General features: G+C 57.6%; 1 protein-coding gene across 1 annotated transcript; it reads right to left on the reverse strand.

Annotated features, from left to right (window-relative positions):
• Window positions 1-4,132: 4,132 nt before the first annotated feature.
• On the reverse strand, window positions 4,133-8,675 carry HOXA10 (homeobox A10). The gene is given in 3 exon segments (XM_029233660.1): window positions 4,133-5,676; window positions 6,847-7,660; window positions 7,662-8,675. Coding segments are annotated over 3 exon segments (1,236 nt in total). The 5' UTR covers window positions 7,809-8,675; the 3' UTR covers window positions 4,133-5,401.
• Between the last annotated feature and the right edge of the window lie 1,016 nt (window positions 8,676-9,691).

Genomic DNA, 9,691 nt, shown 5'->3' on the forward strand with positions numbered 1-9,691 from the left:
CCCTGCTCGTGGTCAGCCCGGAATCACTATCCCCCACCGCCCCCCCCTCCCCCGGCGGACGCAGCAGGCGGCCCAGCCCCGTGCTCCAACCTCGAAGGCCCTAACGCTGATGCAGGCCTCGTCGCATTCCCTGAATCTGAGCTGCGAAAAAACACGAGGCAGTATCAATGAAAGGCTAGCCCGATGGCAAAAAGGCAGACCCGCCTAAGAGATCCCGCGGCTCCAGTAGCTGGGAGGCCCGCACCGGAGCGGTTGGCCTCCGGGCCCCCGTACGAGTCCTGCAGGGCTCCTTCCTTCCTGGCTCCTATCCCGGGCCCGCCTCGGTTACCCACCCGAACCGAGGCTCGGCAGAGTTACAAGGCCCAAAGCGAGGGGCCGCAGCTCAAGTCCAGGGCTAGAAATTAAAACGGGGAGGGGCACAGGGCATTGACTTTTAATCCCATTCCTTAGTTTGGCCAAATTGAGGAAGGTATTTCTCACCCCTTAGAGTCTTTCAGAGGTAAATTAAAAGGCCTCGGCCTGGATGTTAATTGAAAAACAAAAACAAAAAGCTGCTCCAAACCCGAACAGAAAGAGGCGACTCCTAAAAACGGGGTAATTAAATTCACGTGTGAACACTGTGTTTGCAAGAGTGTGTTTCTCATTAGCCCACTTCCCTGGCGGCGAGGGCGGGCAGGCGGCATCGGTCGCTTCCATCTTCTTTTTTGCCTTCATCCTCCCCAACTGTTCCAGTAATCCCCCAAACCCTGATACACCCCTATCCCAGGCGGGGACCCTCAAATGCCAGGCTCTCCCCGAGAATAAGGCTGCGAAGCCGCGCAGAGACCAACCGGGTGCCCCTTCCTCGGCCCGCGCCGGAAGAGGGAAGTGGCCGACACAATGAACTCCGACGTGGCCGGTCCTGGCCGCCTCGGCCCCCTCCTCCCTAATATTTTCCTTTCCCTGTAAATTCCTCTGCCTTATCCGCACCCTCACCGTAGCCCAGGGTGTCCCAAATATCGACCTCTTAGATTTTCATTAAGAAAAATTAACCCTGGAGGAAACCTTCACTCCTAATTGTAATTGCCTGCCAACGGGCTGGATACGCCTGCTTGCTGTTTCCATTTTTTTTTTTTTTTTTTTTGTAGCCAGAGAAGACACCAGTGATTATTAGTATTTTTTTAAATTAAAAGGCTGGGTTTCTTTAAATAGCCTTAGCGCCCCCAAATAGGACGCTCACTAAATAATTAGCAGGCGTTGAGAATTAAGCAGTCTTTACTGATGCCTAGAAAGGAGGGAAATCACAAAACTAAATGTTATCCCTGTTTAGCCCACAGGTTTGGGGAGAGAATATTCAGGCTTTTGTGTCTGCTTTTATTTTGGAAGTGAAAAGGATTGTATGTGCATACAGAAACAATAAATGGGTGTGATTACAAACTGCCTCTTCTAGCCTGAGAGTTCAAAAACCTTGGCCTCCAAAACAAATCCAATACTCAGGTCCTGAAAATGGCAGGGAGGAATTGAGGTGAATGCCCTATGCCGGCCTTTCAGATAACAGGAGGGCAGGCTGAGCAGTGAAAATAGTTCCTGGGCTGCGGGAGCTGGGAAGGGAAGCGCTGCTCCGTGGGCTTTAGCCTGAAGGCCCACACGTGTGTTGGGGGATATGGAGGGGTAGAAGTTGTTTTCAGTTCCCTGTAGCGAGAATGGTCCCTCTGGCTTCAAACCATGGCCTACAACTTGGAACACGGACTCAAGTTTGTATTCCAACGGTTCTGGAATTTAGGATTCCTTTCCCCTATTATTTGAAACAGACTGGCACTGGAAGGGTTCCCTTCTCTAGCATCTGTCCCCACAAGGATGCCGTATCTAACATACTCTGAACCTGACAGAAGTTACTGGCAAGCAAGCAGCCAATCTTTGCCCTAGCGGGGCTCCCTTATCGCGGTTAAAGCCGGAGCCTGGACTCGCAGGCCGGGAAAGCCGAGGAAGCTTCCCGGCAGAGTTCCCTGCGTGACGCTCCACCAAGCCTGGCTAGGCCTCAGCCCAGGTCTCAGCCTCAGCTCCCCAGTGAAGTTGGCAACAGGCCTCTTTGCCCTCGGAGTGGGCACACAGAAACGCCGCGAATGCCCCTAATCAGATCTCCTAGGCTGCCGCGGAGTAGAAACGCCAGGCCGCCGCCATCCGGTCGTGATCGTAACCAAGGCCTTGTCTGCTCCGTGGCATACCAGGCCCAGATCCACAGCCCTCGACAGCCGTGCCCCTCGAGCCCTTCCTCTGCAGATTCTGACCTCTACTTGAACGCGCATACAAAAATAAGCCACCCCCCCCTCCACCGCTCTCCCCAAGCAAGCCCTGGATCTCTCCCGGTTCCCTCCCAAAGGAATAGTTGGGGAGGAGAGGAGGTGGAGATAGAAAACTGGACATAGACCGAAGGTGAAAGAAAAACAAAAGGAAAGAAAAAAAGGAAGGAGTAAAGAAGAAAGAAAAAAGAGGAAGGAAGGAGGGAAGGAAAGAAGGAAGAGTCAAAAGCAGCTCATGGGAGTAGAGGGCGGTTTACAGAGAGAAGGGTAAGTGACAGTTCCAGGATCCCAGCTCCTGTTAGCCCTGTCCCTCATAATTTAGACTGAGTCTGCACTGGCAAAGGGATCTTTCCTGATCTCGTACCCTGGATTGGGGCTGGAGGTGTCCCAGCCTTGCAGGAGAATGGCAGAGTCCCTAGCCAGGCGCAGGCCTGGAGCGGGGGAGGCCCAGGATGGAAGCGTGCGCCCCTGACCTTGAATGGCCCGAAGCCCAGAATTCCTACCACGCCCCTGGCGTCCGCGAAGGAGCAGCTAACCTGACCGTACCTGCTCCGGGCCAGGTGGGGGCGGGGGGGTTGAGGCCAGCAGCCTGGCAGAGCGCTGAGGAGGCAGCGTCGAGGCTCCTGCGCGGGATAAGCCGAGGTTGCCACCACAGGCCTGGCACGACCAGGGCCCGGATGCCCCGCCCGGCCCGGCCCCCGCGCGCACAGGTACCTGAGACGATTTCAACTGAAGTAATGAAGGCAGTGTCGTGCTGTCGAGAGAAAGGTGGATCCCAACAACAGGAAACTACCTAAATCACCGACCAGTTCTGGTGCTGCCCGCGCGGAGCTGCCTCGCCCGCCGCCGCCGCCGTTACTGCCGCCGCCGCCGCCAAAGGAGAACCCTGTGATCGCGCCCGGCCCCTCGCCAACCTGCGCCCGCCGCTGTCACTGTGTGTTCCGGGCTGCCGCTAAGGCATCACGGAGGGAGAAGCCACCGGCCCCGGTAAGGTAAACCTGGGAGAAGAAGGGAAGGGAGGTAAAGGAGAGAGGAAAATGGAAGGAGGGGAGAAAGCGAGAAGAGAGGAGGGAACGAGCAGTGTGCGGGTTGGTCTCCCAAATCTTGCGGCTCAGCGACCCGGCGCGGCGCCGAGCGGCGGCAGCCCTTGGCGATTCGAAAGCGCAAGGGACAGCAAGGAGTCCGGCTCCCTGTCTGGCCTCGGCCTCCCGTGCTCGCTCCCTGCCACTCGCTCTCCCCCTCTCTCCCTCCCCGCCAGCCAGCCAGCCAGCCGGGGCGCGCGCTCCTGCGCCCCCTCCCCCCTGCTGTCGCCCCCCCCACCTCCCGCGAGCAGGAAACGCGTGGCCCCGCCGAGGGCGACCAGGTCGGGGAGGCCTGCTGAGGGAGGGAGGACCCATGCAGCCCCGCCGCGGTCTACCTAACCGCTGCTGCGGACGCTAGTGACGCGCTGTGGGCCCAGCCTGCTCCCCGGAGTCCTAGGCTGGGGGTCATTTAGCACCCGGAGACCCACGAAATAAGCAGCCTCTGCGAACCTCCCGGGGGTCTCCCGAAAGAAATCCTGTTTGGCTTCCTCTGTCTATGCAGCTCCCCTCTCAACTGAAACCACTGGTCCAAGACAGCCACAATCCAGATATACTAGCAAGTCATAAAACTGAACAAAAGCCGACAAACCTTACGGCACCAGGGCTATAGGGCCCAGACAAATTACGACCGTCTAGGTAATATTTAAATAGATGCCTAAAGTAATTGCAGGGGGCGCGGGCTAGTCCTCCTGTTGTAAAAGTGGTGGACGGGATAAAGTGGAAGGTGAAGATAAGAAGTCAAAAAAAAAAAAAGAGGTAAAATTAAAAAGCTTCATTCCACAGCTTTTATTCTATAAGAACATAAACATCGTCTTTTTCCACGCACAGCAGCATTACAATATTAATTTATTCTGATTTAAGATTAGAAGTAAATAGAGCTAGAACTAACATTTATAATAACGATAGAATGCATTTGCATAAAACAAGATTGGCAATTTTTCATAATAATAGACATTTATACAGATTTGTATTTTATAGTTTTTTCTTTTTCTGCACCTACAGGTTTGACCCTTTTATGCATGTAACTTCACAGTATAAAGGAAACCCAACAGTGTCTCCCTTCTCTAGTCTATTCCGCTTGCCCCAGCCCTCCTTGGCTTCCGTGAATTTTAGAAAGAAAAGAAAAGAAAAAAGGGAAAAACGAGGAAAAAAACCTCCACAAGATAGAATTATGGTGTGCTTGTTGTGTTACCAGTGGTAACAATTATTTAATGACAAAAAAATCCACTAAATCTGCAGGTATAAACAAAACAACATATGATTATTTATCTACAGCCAGAAGGGCATGGAAATTCAGAGTGAAGTAATTTAGTCCCACAATGAGAGACCTTACACAAACTGGAAGAGAAGTTTCCTTCTCCTGGTCATTCTTTTCTTCTTTTAAAGCTGGGATATCTTACAGAGGAAGGAAAAATTAATCTTTCTGACTTTCTCAGTTTTGCCAATCAGCCCAAGTCAAGCCCTTTTGCCAACCTGCGTGTCCATGCCTGCAAGCCCTTCTCTTTGCCAAGGAAGAAAGGAAGAAAGAAAAAAGAGACCCAGGGGCCTGTATCCCCTGATTAAACACAGCCCAGCACTCCAGGCAGGCAAGCCCGGTGGCAGCTCCTTGCACCATTGACCTCAGGCCAGACACCTCAGCTGCCTACAATGCGACCTCCACCTTCTGGCTAGGTTTGCCGGCCCTGCAGGAAACCAGCTCGACCAGGAGGACAGAGGCCATTTCAAGCAGTGGAACCCCAAGACAGCAAACCATCCCTGTCACCGCTTTACATTTAGGACAATATCTCTGTATATAGAATTTTAGCGCTATATGGCTTTTTCCCCCAGAAAACAACAAATAAACCAGCACCAAGCAAACAGAAAAAGAAACAAAAAGTCAGAACAAACCAGCCCTGCACAGATGTAACAGCCAGCGAGATGGTGAGTGTGGGAGGGAGGAATGTGGCTCCGGCACAGGTGTGAGTTCCTGGGCAGAGCCGAAGACAGAGGGGGCAGAATGGCCCTCTGGAAGCGAAAAGAACTGCATTGCCTGGAGCTTCATCAGGAAAAATTAAAGTTGGCTGTGAGCTCCCGGATCCGGTTTTCTCGGTTCATTTTCTTCAGTTTCATCCTGCGGTTCTGAAACCAGATTTTAACTTGTCTGTCCGTGAGGTGGACGCTGCGGCTGATCTCTAGGCGCCGCTCTCGAGTAAGGTACATGTTGAACAGAAACTCCTTTTCCAGCTCCAGCGTCTGGTGCTTGGTGTAGGGGCAGCGTTTCTTCCGGCCGCTCTTTGCAGTGAGCCAGTTGGCTGCGTTTTCGCCTTTGGAATTGCCTGGCGTTTAAGAGAATAAAGAGGGGAAGGTTAAATCGAGGCCACGCGGGCTGCACACAGGGGTGAATTCGGATCGTGCCTACCGTAAGAGGGATGCCCTGAGTCACACGGAGAGAGTTATGCCCCCCTTTAGCTTGCCCAGGGAGAGCAGCTCCTCCAAAAGTCATGTGCAAAATCGAGTGGGCCTCAAATCTACACCTACTCTCCCAATTTACATTTTCCTCCGCTTTTTTTTCCAAACACCTGTTTTAACACAAAACTGCCAGGTGCCTGCAGAAGGAACGGCCTGGGAGGGCAGGCTGTATATCTTGAACTTAACGCCTTTCTGTGCTTCTCGCCCCGAGGCAGACTAGCATTTCCTGCAGCCCCCAGGCTGGGGGCGCAGACTGGTTACTTGGAAGGGGGGGCGGGCCACGTGGCTGTGTCTCGCTCCAGTTCCCTGGTTGCCCAAGGCCTGATGAGGAGAGGAAGAAGGACATGGATGGGACATGGGGAAGGCACGAAAAACTGATTGGGGGGTCAAGGGCCCTGCCTCACGTCTCTCCAGGAGCCAGGGACGTGCAATCTGGGCGATTTCGAGTTCCAGGGGAAGCGAAATGGCCCCTTTCTGACTCTCAGAGCAGGGCCCAGGCATCCGGGCTGCATATGCCTTTTCTTCTCCCCGCAACGAGGATTCCCATCCCTCCGGCAACTTTGAGAAAAGCAAGGGGGATCGTAAACTCGAACTTCGCCGGTTAATGGGCTTATTTATTGGTGCTGGCGGCTGCTTATTTTGGACGCCTTACAAACATCCGCGCTATCTACGGGCGAGGCACTTTCCCTCCCTCTTCCTCCCCCCCGCGTGGGCCGCGCCTGTCAGGCTGGGCCCAGACCAGCGCTTAGGGTGCTCCGGGGCTCGGAGAAGGGCACGCACAAGAGGGGAGTTGCTTGCCGGTGTCCTCGCCCCCAGCCGGAGGACGTCTTGGTGTGGGGCGCTAAGCCTGACATGAATTTTTACTGCGTCCCCACGCCCAAATATTAAAAAGCAAGTTCACAAGGTCAGCCTGCCTGCAGTTCGGGCCAAGGCCGACCGGCTGCCGTGCGGACTCCTGGCTCTCTGCTCCTTCCCTTCTCTGGGTCTGCCTGTCTGCTTGCCCGCCTGACTGAGGCCCTTCAGCGCGCCCTGCTTACCCAGGGAGTCCTTCTCGGGCGAGGCTTTGCTGCTCTCGGAAGGGGCGGGGGAGAGCTCCTCCGCAGCCGAAGACGACGCGTGCGCCTCCTCGTCGCCCTGCGAGCCCCCGCCGCCGCCACCGCAGGCCAGCGTGGGGGGCGGCGGCGAATCGAGGGGTCGCTCCTTCCGGGCTGCATCCGCAGAACCGGAGGCGAGCGCGGGTGGCGGGTCGAAGCCGCGCCCCGGGGGCTGAGCAGGGAACGGGCTGGCGCCGAGCTGCTGCGCGCCGCCGCCGCTGCCGTAGCCCTTGGCGGTGCCATAGGCCTGGGAGAGGCGGAAGTAGCCAGGCACTGGCACCCCGCTGGAGGTGCCCAGGGCGCAGCCGTCAGGCGGCGGGCCCCGCGGGAAGGGGCCCATCTCGGCAGCGGCGGACGAGCCTTTGGGGCATTTGTCAGCCGAGTCGTAGAGGCAGTAGGAGCTCTCCTCTTTGATGTTCTGCGCGAAAGAGCACGAGGTGGCCTGCGGCGGGGGCTGGGGTGGTTGCGGCGGGGGCGGCGGCTGCTGCTGGGGCTGCGGCGGCGGCGGCCCCTCAGGCGGCTCCATCCGGCATGACCGGGGCGCTTCCAGCCACAGATCTATAGGCGCGGGCGCGTAGCCGTGAGCCCCGGGACCCAGGCCCCCGCTGCCACCACCGCCGCCCGGCGACGCCGCCTCATTGCGCTTGCCTCCCAGAGCCGGGAAGAGCCCGCAGCTCTGCAGCCCGTAGGGCAGGTCGGCGGCCGACGGCAGGTAGACCCCGCCGTGGGCATAGTAGCCGCCGCCGCCGCCGCCCCCCCGCGCCGCTGCCACCACCGCCAGCCTCGCTTCTGCCGGAGCTGATGAGCGAGTCGACCAAAAAAGAGTTCGCGGCGGGGCTCTCCGAGCATGACATTGTTGTGGGATAATTTGGCGAAGGAAGCAGATAGCCCTTTCTGGCTGACATTTCTTGTGCAAAACATGCTGAATACGATTAGCAATCCCCCCGCACCGCGGCGAGCGCCCGCAGCCAATCCTGAGCCAGAGTTTCCGCGCGACCACTCCCAGTTTGGTTTCGTAGGCGCGGGGCCGCTCTCCGAGGGCGCCCTCCGAGCCCGCGATTGATATAAATATGTAATCTGTATTGATGGGCCGCGAGACGCACACCCAATACCTCTGCTCAAAGGCCAGGAGCTGCGGGGGCAACCCCAACGTGGCTGGTGGGGGCCCTGGCCCCTGGGCTCGCTCCGCCCATGCCCAGACGCGCGCCCTCCTTTGGGGCCTGTTTGAAGGGCCCCTGGGCCCCGCGCAGTTAACAAGTGGGGTGTTTACGGTGCGCACCCCGGCCCGCCTTGGGTGCTCCCCATTTTAATTTCGGAATCAGCCACCAGACCTCGGTGCACTCTAGACACTAAGGGGGGACGTCAGGGCCTCAAGCTCTTCCCATTCAGCCCTGGACCTGGAGCTGTCTCCCCAAGGTGGTGGACCTATTCCTAAGGTCACCAGGATCCTCAGAGTGTCCGAAATCCAGAGCAGACTGGAAGCCGGCCGTTGCTGCTTCTTTCTTGCATCCCTCACAGAACTCTCCCCAAAATGCAACGCCCTGGCCTCTCAACCCCGTACGCGCTCCGCTCCTCCTCCGCCCGTGGGTTGATCCAGTTAGGAAGTTTACCTATGGCGTGCTCACCTGGCTTGCCATCTCTGCAGCTCCTGTCGGTGAACCTTCGCGGGCTGCCACGAGTGGGGGGTCGAGGCGACTGACCGCTTTGACTGAAAGACTTCCCCACCCTTTTACTCCAAGGCCAGAGCGAGGTCCAGCCACCCCGCAGCCACATGGCCCTGGCAGCCTCCAAGCTCAAACGCCTTTGGGGGAAGTGAAAGAAAACATTGATCTTCAGGGTTTTTGGCTTACCAGGAGGCGAAGACCTGGAGGGGGAAACTTGGAGGGGGGTGGCAAACGGACACCTTTGCCACACAATTCTCCTGGAACTCTCCCTTTAGCCTTGGCATTCGCACGCTGCCGGAGGCTACGACAAGAACGAGTGTCACCACACTCCTGCCTCTCGGTCCCCTCCCCTCTTCCTCCCTCCCCTCCAAACCCACGGCTGGGGCATCCCTCACTCCCGCAGTGTGCGCATTTTAAAGAGGCCCGCGGTGAGGAAATCCGTTCTCTGTGAGGCCTGGCTGGGCTCGTGGCCCAGTTATAGGCGCGTTCGGAGGCCAGGCCCTTTGCTCAACAGACACCGGGGCCTCCTTCTTCCCTGGCCGTAGGGACGGCGCTCTCAGTCAACTGGAAACGGCAGGCCCAGGGCGCTAGCCCCCAAGTGTGGGCCTCATACATGTCTCAGGAAATGCGACCTTTTCCGGCCGGATCCAGGGAGCCCAGGAGGCCGCTGCCTTGCCCCTGGCCTACGGGCTAGAGCTCTCCAGGATGCCCCAGGCCTCCCCACTCCGCCAGCTCCGGTCCCTGCAGAGGGCTTGGCTGGAGCTGCTGAACGCCGGGATCCCGCTGCAGGCGGCGGCGGGGAAAGACCCTTGCCTTCCGGGTGACTTGCCAGGCACTTGGCCTTGTTCCTCCCCATATGAACTCAGTCGGAGGAGGAAGCCGAGCCTGAGAGGACACAGAGAGCGCGTATGGGAGAGCTGGCGGCAGAGCCCTGGTGCTGGCTTCTGAGATGCAAGTAAGCAGTTGCGGTCTCTGCCGGCAGCGGCTGCTCGGCGCGCAGCACCCGGAGGCCGTGCCACCGCTTGCGCTGCGCTCCAGCCACTTACACCTCTGCGCCCTGTGGTGACCAGCTCTGCGGACTGGACGTCTGGGGTGGAGAAGAGAGGGATAGAGAGAGAAAGACA

Source organism: Monodon monoceros, unplaced genomic scaffold (genome assembly GCF_005190385.1).
Source record: "Monodon monoceros isolate NGI ecotype Baffin Bay Population unplaced genomic scaffold, NGI_Narwhal_1 Super_Scaffold_2, whole genome shotgun sequence".
NCBI lineage: Eukaryota > Metazoa > Chordata > Mammalia > Artiodactyla > Monodontidae > Monodon > Monodon monoceros.